Source organism: Bactrocera latifrons, unplaced genomic scaffold (genome assembly GCF_001853355.1).
Source record: "Bactrocera latifrons isolate USDA-ARS-PBARC rearing strain unplaced genomic scaffold, ASM185335v1 scaffold_67, whole genome shotgun sequence".
Classification (NCBI taxonomy): domain Eukaryota; kingdom Metazoa; phylum Arthropoda; class Insecta; order Diptera; family Tephritidae; genus Bactrocera; species Bactrocera latifrons.
In genome coordinates this window covers 1,407,551-1,423,487 of record NW_017537345.1, presented here as the reverse complement: position 1 = coordinate 1,423,487, position 15,937 = coordinate 1,407,551, and the positions used below count along the sequence as shown (strand labels likewise).

Here is a 15,937-nt window from a genome sequence, read left to right as displayed (position 1 = left end):
CATTCGTATAAATTTTTTACTACCCTAATGCGCTTATGTCAGAACCAATTTTTTTCTCCTATCATTTTATCTCTAATTTATTCATTTTTTTTTTTCAATCGTTCTTACGAATATGAAAGATAAAGAAATAAGTGATACTACTCTATTTCATCGCTAGAAGTGATGCTGTTATCACAAAATCGTTTYCACCTATTTGTTAATTTGCACTTTGAGAGATGCAATTTGTCTGAATGTTTATAATTGTAATAATTTGTGTTCAAACGGAGCGCAAATCCAATGTTTTTGGAATTATCTGAGATAATTATCCTTCGTATTATTTTAAAAGAATGTGGTTCAGGTGAGTGCAGACATAAGATTTAATTGATAAATTGTTCTTGCACAATGCAAGTATATACTATATTATATGCTATAMATGTGTATATAAGTAAGTAAAGCAATTGTTTTTCAACTTTTGTACGACAAACTTAAACTAATAGTTAATTATTCACTTTATGAAAGTATTTCGAAATAAACAGATTATCAACTGATYTGCTGTGCAATTTTATGTTTCCAATGGAATCAMMCCTRCGGCATCRTTAAAAATGTTACAGAAGTGTTCTGGAAAGCATTCAGTGAAGGACATGAAGTCATAGAAAACTTGCGTGATTCGCAAATCGTCCATCCACCACTGCTAATGRGGATAACATCGAAGAAGTTAAAGAACAGTGCGTGAAGATCGTAGCTGATAATCTAAACATTTCTTATGATTCGACTCMAAACATTTTGGTTAATGTTTTGGCCATGGTTCGTATCAATGCTAAACTCATTCTAAAAAACCTGATGTTTGGCAATGTAGCTGAGGGCCRTTTATTCAACAAACCATCATAAAATAAAATAATATCCTAATTATTTACTTAAGAATCTAAAAGGTTCTGAATTATTCACCACCTTTAAGTATTTACAATTAAATTTTGTAAAACTTTGACTTTTCGAAGATCATAACTTAACGACTATTAAATTTCAGTAAAATTCGAAAAGTATAAKCCGATTATCTCAATAATAACAAATCCTTATCGTAGAGCAAACTAAAGTTCTCTGATTCCTCGAAGTGTTTTTACATGAATGATTTCATAACTGAACGAAWATCAATTAACCTTCGACCATAAACACACATTATAATTGCATTGATATATGAAAGTGCTTTCGGAAAAATCCCCGCACAACTTGTTCATAAATTTTAATTTGCTTTCAACTTCAATAGAAACCAGTAATAGTTAAAATAAAGGAATGGCATTAACACCAATAAAAWTATTAGAATTAACTGCTGCAAATTAGATTAGATATACATGGTCATACTATAATGACTAACACAATTCTGAGTGCGATAAGGTATCATAATAAGTGAGTAAATTTACAAATAGTTAATCAATTTGCGTTTTTTTAAACATTTCTACCAATTTTAAACCAATTCACGTCACATCTTGAAGTTTTTATGAATAAATGTAATATATTTGTATTTAGCCTCTACCTATCTTTGGTGGGACMATTTTGGATGAAGGTTCTTATCTCCAACCACTACGTGTCAACTAACCAGCTGAAATTCGTATTCGTATTATTGTGAAATTTCTGGAGACAATATAGATAAAGAGAATCTCTGAATCACTCTATCGATCTTAGCCAACGTGTTTTGAAAAATGGTTAGGTAAAGATATTATTGTAGATGATCATCAGACGATGATCTCTGATGATCGCCAACTAGTGGATACTTTAAAAAATGACAAAAAGCAAACACAAAACGGATCCATTCTAAACCCAATACTACATATTTTATGGCAATTACGGCAAAATATTTTAGCCACAGAAACTTAACCGCTAAGGAACGATCAGTCGAAAATATTTTCAAGCCATAATGGTTTTGGCAATTTTTCAAGGAAGCTGCTACCATCAAGGAGTTCATTAAGGACTCCAGCAAGCTGCTGGTGGAAGAAGGAAGAAGCCAAAAGGAAGGAGTTGGAGTCCGAGGAAGACGACAACATGGGTTTCGGTCTCTTCRACTAAACAACTCAACACTAAACTTGAATTTTGAGCCGAACAATATACACACTGATCCCGAAAATTCGGGATTGAAAAAATCTTCAATAATATTATCTGCCTTATCGAGTTTTMTTTTCTGTTACACGTACTCATATCGCAATCTTTATACAAATCAATTTATAATCAAATGAAATCTGAAAAGACTTCACGGCACACGATTTAATTAATTAATTTGTTTTTGGTTTACTGATAATAACTTCTTGAAATTGAAAATTGAGTTGAATAACTAATATCGTATGGCAACAAGTTTTCCAGTACTACAAAATCGTGGATTAAATRTGCTAGGTAGGTCAATTGAAAAGTCTCCCAGAAATAAATATTTGGTAGTCGAAAAATTCTTTTCGTTTTTCTAATCAAACTTCAACTTTTTTTGTTTTGTTTATACTAATAAATAAATAAACAAATATGTCCAATTTTGGTCGATCACTTTTGACATTTTCATCAGTGTAAATCGAAATTTGGAAATTTTCAGAACGGAGCGAACGATTTTTGTGCTAAACGAACTATACAGCATCCTCTCCGTAAACTTCTCAAATATCATTGGTGGCTTGCGTGACATTCTTCCCTTTTTATACAAAAATTTCAACTGTTACTAAATGAAGCTTAAAATCTGACCTTTCTCACACTATATGTATTCAAAATACGAAAAGACTTTATCGACTACCCAATACATATGCCCTAGCCCTAGCCTTCAAAACGCGTAAGTTTACAAATTTACTATCATATACTGAAAAGTGTTTTTTTTTTCGAGATTCTACTTAAAAAAATACAAAACTTCAAATTTAATGGGGAATGTTTATTAACATTCCTTTTTTTCATTATATTTTTGAAGATTATTTCTTTCAAATGTRGGTCTCGGCAGAGTCTAAATTTTCTAATCGAAGCGAGATTGTCCACATAGACTTTACAAATCCCCACAAGAAACAGGCTAGTAGTGTGATAGCAAACCAACTTTGGTCGCCAATCGACYATCCTAAAACTTGAAATTATCTGCTCACCGAAATATTCGCTCAATAAATCTATTGATTGATGCGATTTGTAGGAAGTGGCGCCGTCTTGTTAAACTCAATTGTAGCCGAAAGCTTCCATTTCAGGCATCAAATAGTCGGCTTTAAYGGCCATTGACGGTGACATTCCCATCGGCGTCATTTTTGAAGACAAACTACACCTAACCGACATATTTTCTGAATGCATTGGCAGCTCTTGAATCTCCTCAGGTTGATCTTCGTCTCAAATGCGGCAATTTTGCTTTTTTAAATACTCATTGAGCCAGAAATGGACCTTATCGCTGAACAATATGAATCTTCTTAGAACTTTTCAAGAGCACATAGAGCCAACCAATGTTGCTTGGGAASGTCGAGCGGCTTCAATTCTTGCACAAGCTGTATTTTGTACGTTCTCAGCATAAAATGCGCCAAGTCATGCCGTACGTCAGTCCGAGTTGTTTTTATGAATTTCCATAAAAAAGCGCTGAATATGAATGGAATTGATCTAGTCTTTGATCTTAACCTCATATGCCTTATGTAATGGTTTCCAATTTCCAAGTTGATTTTTTCTCAAGTGTTATGCATCATATTTAATACAACGATTTTTCAACACCTGAGAGAATTTTCCAGACTTAGTTATTTGCAAATTGCGGGAGTCTAAATTGTTATACCACGAAAACTGTTATACTCTGGTGCAGTACTTGTATCTTGTAAGAGTGCAGCCGCAAGGAAAAGAAAGCCGACTTTTCAAGAAGAATCTTTTTCCTGAACTTATGTATTGTAAGAGTTTACCAGCTTCATTAAATGCAGAATTACCTGTAGCATTTCATGCAACTTGAAATACGAACGTCATTTTTAGAGCATGACAATCTAATATTTAGAGAATAGACAAAACAGTCAAAGATAACTGAATTTTTGTACAAAGAAATCATTGTTGGTAATGATCAGTTTARTTATACGGATCCAAATTATTTGCCAACCGATTCAATGCATAACAAGCAACCATTACGTATATATAAGAATAATATGAGCGAAAACGTTATACTCTTGTACAATGCACCTATTGCGAAATCGTAAACAGGCCGGCATGAAGAGAGTCCAAGCGAGACTACTTACTGATAGCATGAGATAAGCGAAGTTGTAGCCTGCGCCCAGTACTTAACCGACGAAAAAAAAGCCACTAATGAGATGCATAAAAAAAATTTTATTTCTAACCTCATTGATTGAAGGGTGTTTACAGATAAAGCATTCAACATATGTATATGCGCTTTTCTGCTTTTGCTTCATTCTACTAAGCGGAAATTGGAGAGAGACCGAACACACGTAGCAGTTAAAATATAAATTAACTGATTACGCATTTTGAATCGTTGAAATTCACCAAAAATGCTTATAATAAAATGGGAAAAGTGCAATAAAAAAAATACTGAAATATTTTTGCCAAAAACGATAGGGCGTTACGGCACTGGAATGGTTGACACACACACACTTGTGTATTTTTGCCAGCAATCAATTTGCGTCCATACAAGTAATATTATGTCTTCAGTGTGTGTATGTTGGCATGTGTGTATTTGTTTGTATAGTGATATTGCTCTATCGAGTGGCTATAATTGCTCTTAATATTGTAATATAAAATATCTAGCWCTTGTCAGAAATAGAGATAATTATCCTTATCATTGCTAATAAAGTTAGTTTAAAACAGTAGATAAGCCGCGACGTTGCTTAGCTATAAAGGTCTATGTGCTTACATTTAGACATTAGTTTAAGACATTTAACCGCCACTGATTGCTGTTCGCAACCGAAAACGGTAGAAATACAAGGCACTTAAGGTTAGCACTTAAAAGGATATACATAAATGTATAAATACATATATATAGTATATATATAGAGAGACCTATTGGTGCTGAGTTGTGAAATAGTGTTTGATTTTTATAAAGCAAAGGATAAGGCAGAAAAAAACCAAAGTTAATAATCAACAGCGAGTCAAAATCAAAGTGCAAATCTAAAGTGAAGTGAGAATTTTTGTGACCATATTTTTGACAACTGAGCATCACATAAATTCAGGAAACAAATAATTAATGAAAAAACACTATATTTGAATAATTTTTGGTTGAACTTCTCGCACAAATAACTTGTTCTAATCAAGAAACATCTTAAAAACATAATTTTGYCATAATTTACGAAAGCTCCAGTGACCCATTTTACCCACCCATAAAATTTTTTTTACTTCGACTTTTTGTAAAAGTCTGCAGTGAAAATTTTGAGAAACCAACAATTGAAAAGCTTAGTTAAATGTGTGAAGTGGTCTCATTAGATAAAAGGATATATGAAAGGGCCAACGTCTGATGAGAAAGCTGGATTTGGCAGCCTTTCATACAACTTTTATATATTTAGGTTTTATAACATTAATAATAATATTTAAAAAAAGATACAAACAAAGCTTACAAACACATACTTCAATTTGTTATACCCTCATCAGCTGTTAAGTTTTCTATGATTCTTGACACATTAAAAGGAAACGTGGGAGCCCCTATGAAGTATATATATAAATGATCAAACGGGCATGTCCATCTGTATTTATATCTGCGAACTAGTACCTCAGTTTATGCGATATCGATCTGACACCTCATTTTCTCTCTAATAAGTCTTTCACTTTATGAGATATCGATCCGAAATCTCACTTTCTCCCCTAGAAGTCCCTCAGTTTTTGCGATATCGATCTGAAATCTCATGTCGTCCCCAAGAATCTGCACATTTGTCGGAACTGCCGATATCGAACCACAATAACATATAGCTATCATACGAACTGAATTATCCAAATCACGTTCTTGTATGGATAGCTTTTATATTTTACGAGATATCTTCACAMGATTTTGCATRCAGTATAACCTGAGAGARGAGTGATATTTTTTATTATCTTASCAAGAAAAATCAAACGAATTCTGCTCTAGCGGACTCGCTTAGAGTATATGGACTTCATGTGAGTTCAGCAAAATATTGGTTAGCAACCAGCCAGTCTTTGATATCTTGCCAACCGAATTACCGTTACTACTAAACTACTAGCGCTTAACAAGGTCCATCTTACCGAAACTGAATTGTTCAATAACCGAAGGCAATAGGCGACAAMAATATTCTTACTTTTAGCATGCGAATTCTCAAAGTTGTAGGAAGGATAGCAAAGTAGTAAAATCTAATCGCTTTCTCACTTTCTTTTAAAAAGCTGAGGGTGAATCAGCTCGATAGTCATACTTATGATTGGACTTGAAGCGGCTAATATTGACATCAAAATTTGTGACAGATTTATCGATTATCGCTTTTTTAGCTGTCCAAGTGGAATCAGCTTCTTGACATAATCCAAAAAAATTTATCAACTTAGTATTGTTTTCAGGGGTGTGAAGTGTAGAGTTTATGAGCTTTGGAGCTTTGGAGCTGGTGCGCCATACTAACTCCTAGAATAACGAAAATTCAGCTAACAGCTAAGAAATTTCATGCTTAGTACTAGTTTTCTCTTTTAATCTAAGTGTAAGGGTTGCAAAGGTTAAAAAGAAACATGTGTCAAAAGTAGCAATTCATTTTGCCATTACTCATTCATGCCAAATTTAATCAAACTTAAATTTTATTACCTCAAACAACTAATGCTATAAGTTCTTTGATTATGTGAATATATTTTATTACAAGAATATTTTGTTAGTGCAGTACTTTAACTAAAATGATTTAGAAATCGATACTGATGATGGTATGAGCTTTTGAGATGTTTTTTCAAAAACTCTACGTAGTTTTTTGATATTTATTATATTATTATCGCTGTATTAATGAAAATTATGAATTGGATTGAATTTTAAAATGGATGTTTATGTGCTTTAATAATTAGATTTAGCTTGTAATGAATGAAAGCTATAGAATTCTCAGAAGTACACAATAAAGTGCTTTCACAGCTATCTTCGGCATAAATCATGAAACAACTCTAGACAATTTATAGTTCATAGCAATGATATTGATATCGATTACGAATTTTTTTATTTGCAAACTCATAGCATAATTTATGATAGTCTTGATAAGACATCCAATAAATACTTGTAGGTTTATTATATGGTCGTCATCGAAGTCAGTTGCGATATTTAACCCAACTTTTTCGAATTTGCGTCAAGAAAATGTTAATAAAGAAGCAAGTCATCAAAGTCTGTAAATAAGTTAAGCTTTATAAAGAAAAAAATTAACAAAATTGTATTTAAATGATTTTTACATTTTTTATTCGTCTTTTACTGATTTCAATAATTAATAATTCCATATTTTCATTTCATTTCTATATATTACAGAATGTCCAAACTGTACCTCGCTGCCTTTTTGGTGGCATTTTTGTGCGCTACAGCTTTTGCTGCGCCCTACGAACAGCAAGCCGAGGTGGCCGGCAGAGCAGTTGCAGCCGACGGTAACGATTATCGTTTGCCAACGGAAATACTGCCATGGAATTATAAGCTAAAGCTTACGCCATACCTATTGGAAACTGATGGCAATAAACGCTTCACTTTTGATGGTGAAGTTACMATACAAATCAATTCAACCATCAATACGAAAACATTGATTCTACATACGAAAAACTTAAATTATACAACTAGAGAATTATGGTCTGAAGACGAACCCAATACAATAACTAATTTGGGCGCGGGCACATATAACAGTGTCACCGAYAAAATCCAATACGATTTGACGACAGAATTGGTAGCGAATAAAACGTATTTCTTGCATTTCGTCTATAATGGCACCATGGACGATGACATGCAGGGTTTCTATCGTAGTTCATATGTTGATGCGGCAAATAACACAAAGTGAGTACCCGTTAGTTAGGTGTAAAAAAATGTTGGTGTGTGCAATATAAAAAATGTGTAATAAAGCATCATCCATTTCGGTTCATCCGTTGAGTGCATTTTTCGATTACTCGTTCAACTATTTCGACTGGTAACTGGCGAATGACATGCGCAATGTTTTTCCCCAAGGCCTGAATCCAAGCAGGATTGTCCGCATAGACTTTAGACTTTACATATACACACAATCTTGGTGGTCAATCGACGAAAGTTCTCGAAGTGTTCCTTTACAAAATTAATTCATCGATGCGATGTGTCTGAAGTGGAGCTGCCTTTATGCCGCGATGTCTAAATTTGGTATCCTCGCAAAACTAGCACAGCCGTATAAGCTGACGTCGAGCAACTCCAAAAGCTCCATCAGAATAGGAAAAGGACCTCTCCGAGCCGTTTTATAGCAAACGAGGTTTCAGACAAGGCGACTCTCTTTCGTGTGACTTTTTCAACCTACTCCTGGAGAAACTAATTCGAGCTGAAGAACTAAACCGAGAAGGTACTATCTTCTATAAAAGAAGATGCTGGCGCATGCTGATGATATTGATATCATTGGCCTTAATAACCACGCCGTTAGTTCCGCTTTCTCCAAAATAGATAAGGCAGCAAAACAAATGGGTCTGGTGGTGAACGAGGGCAAAACGAAATATCTCCTGTCATCAAACAAATAGTCGTCGCACTCACGACTAGGCTCTCACGTCACTTTTGACAGTCAAAGCTTTGAAGTCGTAGATAATTTCGTCTATCTTGGAACCAGCATAAATACCACCAACAATGTCAGCCTAGAAATACAACGCAGTATAACTCTTGCCAACAGGTGCTACTTCGGACTAAGCAAGCAATTGAGAAGTAAAGTTCTTTCTCGACGTTCTAAAACAAAACAATGACAACATCTGATGAGTCGACGTTAGGAGTTTTCGAGAGAAAGGTTCTGCGAAAATCAACATTGACGTAGTTCAGCGGCTACGCTAGCTAGGTCATGTCGGCCGAATGAACAAAAATACTCCAGCTCTCAAAGCATTCTATGCAGTACCCGCCGGGGGAAGCAGACCTCCTCTCCGTTGGAAGAACCAGGTGAAGAGGACCTGGTTTCGCCTGAAATCTCCAATTGGTGCCTTGCCAAAAGAAGAAACGGTTATAACCGCGTTAGCGGCTTCTACGYCAGAAAGAAGAAAAATAGCAGCTCTTGAATCTCTTTAGGTTGTTTATATACCCATTGAACCAGAAATGGGTCATATTGCTTAACATAATTTATCTCGAAAACCTCGGATCCTATTGAAACTTTTCAAGAGCACATAAAGCGAAGCGATGCCGCTTGGGAAGGTTGAGTGCCTTCAGTTCTTGCAGAAACTGTATTCCAATTTAAGATATTGACGTAAAATGTGCCAAGTCGTTCCACCGACTTTCTACGGTCTTCGTGTACGCTCGCAGTTATGCTCGCTATACGAGTATTATCTTCACTGCTCCGAGTATTATCTTCACCATGTCCAGCAGGTCTATTCAGTCGAATATTATCCAAYAATGAATGCTGGGMCTTAAGATGGGTAATGAATGGATTCAAGTAAAAGTTCAGAGCATTTCAGTAGCCAGCAAAAAAAGCTTTGTGTTTTATCTCTCTACCATTTAAGAAAATCTCAGTAATTCAATTCAACGCTATTGATCAAATCTAGGGTAATTTAATATCTTTTCATAGGGTTCAAGCACAATTAAACGCACCGTACTGAATTTTTTTGCAATCCAACAAGTAATCACAATTTCTAAATAAATTACTTACTTTCTAGATGGATTGGCTCTACGCAATTCCAAACGAATCATGCACGCCGCGCCTTCCCCTCATTCGACGAGCCAAAATTCAAGGCTACCTTCGACGTGACAATTAGACGACCCTCGACATTGAACACCTTTGGCAACACGCGCATTTCCAGCCAAAACACTGATGGGTGAGTTCATTTCCTAAATGCTTTTCAAGTGTAATGCAATTCGATTTGATTTTTTTTTTTTTCAGTAATTATGTGGAGGATGTGTATGTGCCAACACCACGTATGTCCACTTACCTTCTCGCTTTCATCGTGTCTGAGTTTACAGAACGCAATAACAGTAATTTCGGTGTAATTGCACGACCTGAGTATTACGATCAGACCGAATATAGTTTCACTGTTGGTCAACAAATTTTGACGGCACTCAATGACTACATTGGCATTAATTATTACGAAATGGGTAATAATAAAATGCATATGGCTGCAATTCCTGATTTCTCTGCCGGTGCAATGGAAAACTGGGGTCTCCTAACCTACAGAGAACGTGCCTTGCTCTACGATAAGGACTCGACTACGCTCAGCGCTAAACAATCGATTGCCAGTGTGGTCGCGCACGAACAGACCCATATGTGGTTCGGTGATTTGGTTACTTGCGATTGGTGGAGTTATACATGGTTGAATGAGGGTTTCGCACGCTACTTCCAATACTTCGCCACAGCTATGGTATGTATTCGATATTGTATGTATAAATGACGTTTACTTATTTTRTATTTACCCACTTCCAAACAGGTTGAAAAACAATTGGGGCTAGATCAACAATTTATTGTCGATCAAGTACAATCTGTGATGAATATGGACTCAACCAATAGCACAAATCCGATGAGTGATGAAAATACAAACACCCCAAGTGATCTATCCCGCATGTTCAATAGTATTTCTTACAATAAAGGCGCCAGTGTTATACGCATGGTCAGGCATGCTATTGGCGAGGAGAACTTCAAGAAATCGCTCAACGACTATCTGAACAAACAGTATGTATTTTTAATTTATAAAATGACAACTAACATTTAAACAATGTTTTTCTTTTCTTAGCAAATACACTAACACCATTCCACCCAATCTTCTAACCGTCTGGCTACAATATTGGCCAGAGGCGAGTAAAACTTATGCTGAAAACGTCTTTAACAGCTTCACACAACAAGTCGGTTATCCGCTCATCACTGTCGCATTGTCCGCTGACAAGAAGAGTTTCAGCGTTAAGCAAGAGCGTTTCCTGCTGAAAGATCGCGATACCGCCAACACTGAGTTACTCTACACCGTCCCAATCTCATATACAACTAGCGATGCGAAGAATTTCGCAGACACAACACCCAAATTYTACCTGACCGCCACAAAAACGCCACTCACAATTAACTTAACAAACAGCGCCGACTGGATSATACTGAATATACAGGAGTCTGGATATTATCGTGTCAACTATGATGACAGTACTTGGGATGCCATACATAGGACATTGCACTCTGCTAGCTGGGGTGGCATTCATGAACTTAATCGTGCTCAAATAGTCGATGATTTGCTCAATTTGGCACGTGCTGATATCGTGCAATACGACAAAGCTTTGGAGGTGCTCGAGTATTTGGAGAGTGAAACGAATTACCTGCCTTGGACTTCGGCCTTTAATGGTTTCTCATACATAACTATACGTCTTGGCAGCGATACGAAACAATTTGCCGAATACATACTCGAACTGACGAAAACGGCATACGAAAAGCTCGGCTTTGTCGAGAAAACGACGGACAGCGCCTTGGATATCTATACTCGTACAAAAGTGTTGTCTTGGGCCTGCAAGTTCGGCAATGAAGAGTGTATTAGCAAATCAAAAGAATATTTTGCCACAATTAATACAACTGCCGTGCCTGTGAATATCCGTTCGGTTGTATACTGTAATGCTATGCGTTACGGCACTGAAAACGACTACAATACGTTGTTCAACAAATTTTTGACAAGCAACTCGGCGACTGAACAAACCCTGATACTCAGTACATTGGGTTGTGTTAAAGATGAAACCCTGATTACAAAGTATTTCAACGCTATTGTGAGTGACGATATTCGCCGTCAGGATAAATCGAGCGCACTCAGCAGTCTATACACCGAAAATAATGAGAATGTCGGTCCAGTCTTCAAATTAGTCACAGACAACTATGACAAGCTAGCGGAAGCGTAAGTTCTCACCATCAAGTTTTAGTTATTTCTTTGGATGTATGTTATTTAAATATTCAATTTCTACTTTCTTTTGCAGTATGGGCAGCTACTCTTCGGTGGCCACTGTAATCGCTAATATTGCCGCTCGTTTTACCACCACGACTGAGCAGCAGAGTCTGAAGACTTTCAACGAACARAACAAGGGTAAATTCGGCAGTGCCGAGTCCACGCTTGTCGCCGCTGAAAAGACAGTGGCAGAGAATTTAGCATGGGCCACAAASAAATTGGGACAATTTAGGAGCTATTTGGATAACCGCAATGCCGCTGGAACTAACTCAATTGCCATTCTGACGACRATTGTTTGTGCTCTCGTTGGTCGCTACCTGCAGTAGGTTTGGTTCCTGCATGAGCATGCCTATTGTTGGCGTAAAAGTATGTATGTACATACATAGAGTTGTGTACAGTAGTTCTAAAAATTAGTTTAAATCCAGTTGAAAATATGTTCTGATTTTTAGTTTGTTTGTAAATACATTTGTATATATGTAAGTATGGAGTGAAATATGAAATGTCATCAAGCCAATTTCTTGTGATTAAAACGAATAAAAGCTTTATAACAATCGTATAGCAGTCTATTCTTTCGAACAAGCATGGTGCTAGCATCACACTAATCAAATAAGTGAATCCAGTGCCACTCCATTTTGGTCTTTCCAAAGCAATGGAAAACACTCTCTCTCCATCTTCTCTCACCAGCCAGTAGTTAAGTGTGTACCGTAAGACTGATAGTGAGTCAATTTCAACGGCAGACTTTTCTACATTACCGGTATCGACCGGATTTCATCCGGCAAAGATCTGTTGTTTTTTTTTTTTTTTTTTTTGAGATTTTTGGTGGAGACTATTGGTCAGTTCACACACGAAGACTTTTGTCGCCACAACTGTGTTTTCGTAGACGAAGAGACGACAAAGAAAGACAAAGGGACTGAGTCATTCGTGAGCGGGCAATATAACAAAAAGCAGAATCTCAATCCATGCAAACGATGCTATTTTCTAAGTCACGACTGAAAAGTGTGATTTTCTGAGTATAATTTTTTGATCTTTGATAACTGCACCTATTCTATTTCCTTGGTAAGGCCATATTAATATTGTGATGTTAATACGTTGATAGTTGACCTTTTTGTCGTCTTTACGGTTGACATTCCCCCGTAGGGGAATCGACCACTTTGTCTGTTAAGTTAAGCATGCAATCCAGTTCGAAAAGAAATGCTTCAATGCGAAAAAGTAATTGAATAATCGCTTGAATGGCTAAAGTGATTATGATTTCTGGGAGCAAATTAAGAAGAATTATCTTTTTTTGGTGGCGYTAACTGAAAAGAAATCCTCAGATCATTGACAAGATTTATGTAAACATTCGAGGCAATTCATTGCCAGCGCCATAATGATGAGAAGTTTATTTTCGTCCGTTTGYTGGAAGGAAAAATTAATAAAAATGTTCTATATTTTGATCAAAATTAGTGCTTGTATTTGCTGGCTCCCAGGGGAGGTTGGTATTGCAGATGGGCGCAATCGCGCCTACTACACTCACAGAACGCCATTAAACGAAAAGGGAAAAAATGTCAAAACTAAGCAATAAATTAAGATACAAAGCTTTAACTTGATGCAGAGGATCGTAGTAGTGAGGGGCGTAAATAGTTCTGAAATTMGCAACGAGACTGTAAACCCCAGTGGACGTCCARAAACCGACGAAAACATCAAAAATGTCCACAAAATAATTTCGAYAACCATAAATTGAAGTTGTTCGACATAGCCGGTACCCTAATAATAGCAACAGAATGTCTATATCATAGCATTCACGAATATTTATGTATGAGCTCTGTGCAAAGTGGATGCCACGCGAGCATAATTTTGACCGAAAACAACGAAGAGTTCATAATTCGGAGCAATGTTTGGAGATGTTCAAGCGTAAAAGACCCGAGTTTTTCCTTCGATATGTGGCAATAGTTGAAATATGGGCGAAGACCCATCGAGAGTCATCGAAGTGAAGTGCACATGATGAACCCGCTTCAAAGCGTGAAGAGACGCAACAGTTCGCTGGCATCTGTCTTTTGGGGTTCACATGGCCTAAATTTTTATTAACTGCCATGAAAAAGCAAAAACCATTAACAGCGACTATCACATGGCGTTACTTGACCATTTGGAGGACGAAGTCGGCGAAAAACGGCGGCATTTCGAAAAAAAAGTGCTCTTTCTCCAAGCAATGCTCCATGTTCCCATACGATTGATGTTGATATTTTTCTCATAAATCCCACATATTATATTTAGCTGCTTTGTTCAGATCTAAGCATCTGCACGAGCAAGTTATAGAAGTGAAAACTTTACACACAAACGACGGAAAGAAAGTTATAAATTCAACAAAATTGTCATCTTTGAATTGTAACGAATTATTATAATTTCAAAGTTAAACATAAACAACCTGATATCACGTAATTACGAATAAATTCTATAAAGCTTTTTATACATTTTTAAATATTTGCTAACTGATAATTAACTGTTTTGCCATAACTGACGCTTCACTTAATAAATTGCTCATTTCCAAACAAATTTATTACCAGCGGGTCTACATATGTCTGTAAAAATTGGCCTGCTTATCACCTGCCATCGATAGCTATATAATTTGTTTATTTGAGCATTTGAGCATTTGCTCTTTATTGCGGAAATTATCATAAAAGTGGCAGGAATAATATATTTTACTATAAATAAGACAACAGGCGGAATAAAAGTAGACTACAACAAACTTCCAACTGAAACAAGTGTATGGTTATTAAAGAACAGTGGCATTATCGAGCGCGTCCTTTAGAGGGATTTACAAAGAGCGGAGAGGAGTAGGAACAAAAATCGAATTAGTTTTCTAAATGAAGTGGCACTGTCTTGTTGAGATCAAATGTCTCCGCCGATCAAATARTCAATTACCATAGCGCGATAGCGCGATAGCGGTCACCATTGACAGTTATRTTCTCACCGGCATGATTTCTGAAGAAATATGGACCGATGATTCCACCAGCCCACAAAACATATCAAACCATTGATTCTTCTGGATGAAATGACAGCTCTTCAATCAATTTTGCTTGTTTACATATCTATTGAGCCAGAAATAGCTCTCATCGCTGAACAAAATTTGGGTCGAACTCTTCAAGAGCTTATAGAGAAAAGCAATGTCGCTTTGGAAAGTCAAGGGGCTTCAGTACTTGCACAAGCTGTATTTTGTAGGCTTCCAATTTAAGATCTCGACCTAAAATGCGCCAAGTCATTCCATCCGTCAGCCCGCCCACCGCCGAATCGACTCTCCACGGTCTTCGTGTACACTCTCAGCTACGGCTGCCATATTTTGTTCATTGCGTACTGAACGTGGTATATTCGGTCGAATATTATCCAATAATGACTACTAGGTCTCAAGATGGGTGATGACGTTGCGAATAGTATGTTCAGTAAGCSGATCATGTTGACCATAAGTTGGGCAAGCGCGCGAAACACGTTTTTTACAGAATTTGAATTTAAAGTAATAAAGGGTTACGATTTATAAACGTTGTTCAGGCGTAGATCTTTTCATGATAAAATACAAATCAATGCTGAACAAAAATAATATTAGATTAACCACCAGTGTCCTTCGCCACTGCGATTCCTTGCACCAAGTTAAATTAATTTTTATATTCATTTGGAGCTTAGTCATAAGGCTGTATAAGTCTTCAATTARTTGCGTTTTATGGGCTTAACAATGATCCGATTGTGCTCATCACAACGCCAACTTTGGATGCTAAGGAAAATATGTACCACAWTTCATAATAAAAAATAATATAAAGGTTACAGGCAGCTTTTTAGAGAAGAAAATATTTAYTTTGGCTAAAATCAACTTAAGCCACTTTAATAATTGACACATTCATATTTAACACTTGCTTYACCTTTATTGCGGACGCGACTGTTTTCGCAAAGAAACATGCATACGGTTGTTTATTTTTGTTGATTGTTATTTATCTCCGCTAAACAGCTATAGCCAACCATAAACAGGTGGGGGATTATA

General features: G+C 36.4%; 1 protein-coding gene across 2 annotated transcripts; it reads left to right on the top strand.

Moving 5' to 3' along the window:
* The first annotated feature begins 215 nt into the window (after nucleotides 1-215).
* LOC108975593 (membrane alanyl aminopeptidase) lies at nucleotides 216-12,490 on the top strand. 2 transcript variants are annotated; one of them, XM_018944177.1, is made up of 7 exons: nucleotides 216-337; nucleotides 7,373-7,882; nucleotides 9,691-9,849; nucleotides 9,915-10,389; nucleotides 10,456-10,697; nucleotides 10,759-11,886; nucleotides 11,966-12,490. In XM_018944177.1, exons 1-7 carry the CDS (start codon nucleotides 327-329, stop codon nucleotides 12,258-12,260), a joined length of 2,820 nt encoding a protein of 939 aa, XP_018799722.1. In that variant the 5' UTR covers nucleotides 216-326; the 3' UTR covers nucleotides 12,261-12,490. The 2 variants fall into 2 exon arrangements, with proteins under 2 accessions (XP_018799722.1, XP_018799723.1); XM_018944178.1 differs by lacking the exon at nucleotides 216-337 and adding an exon at nucleotides 4,806-4,885.
* Nucleotides 12,491-15,937: the final 3,447 nt, after the last annotated feature.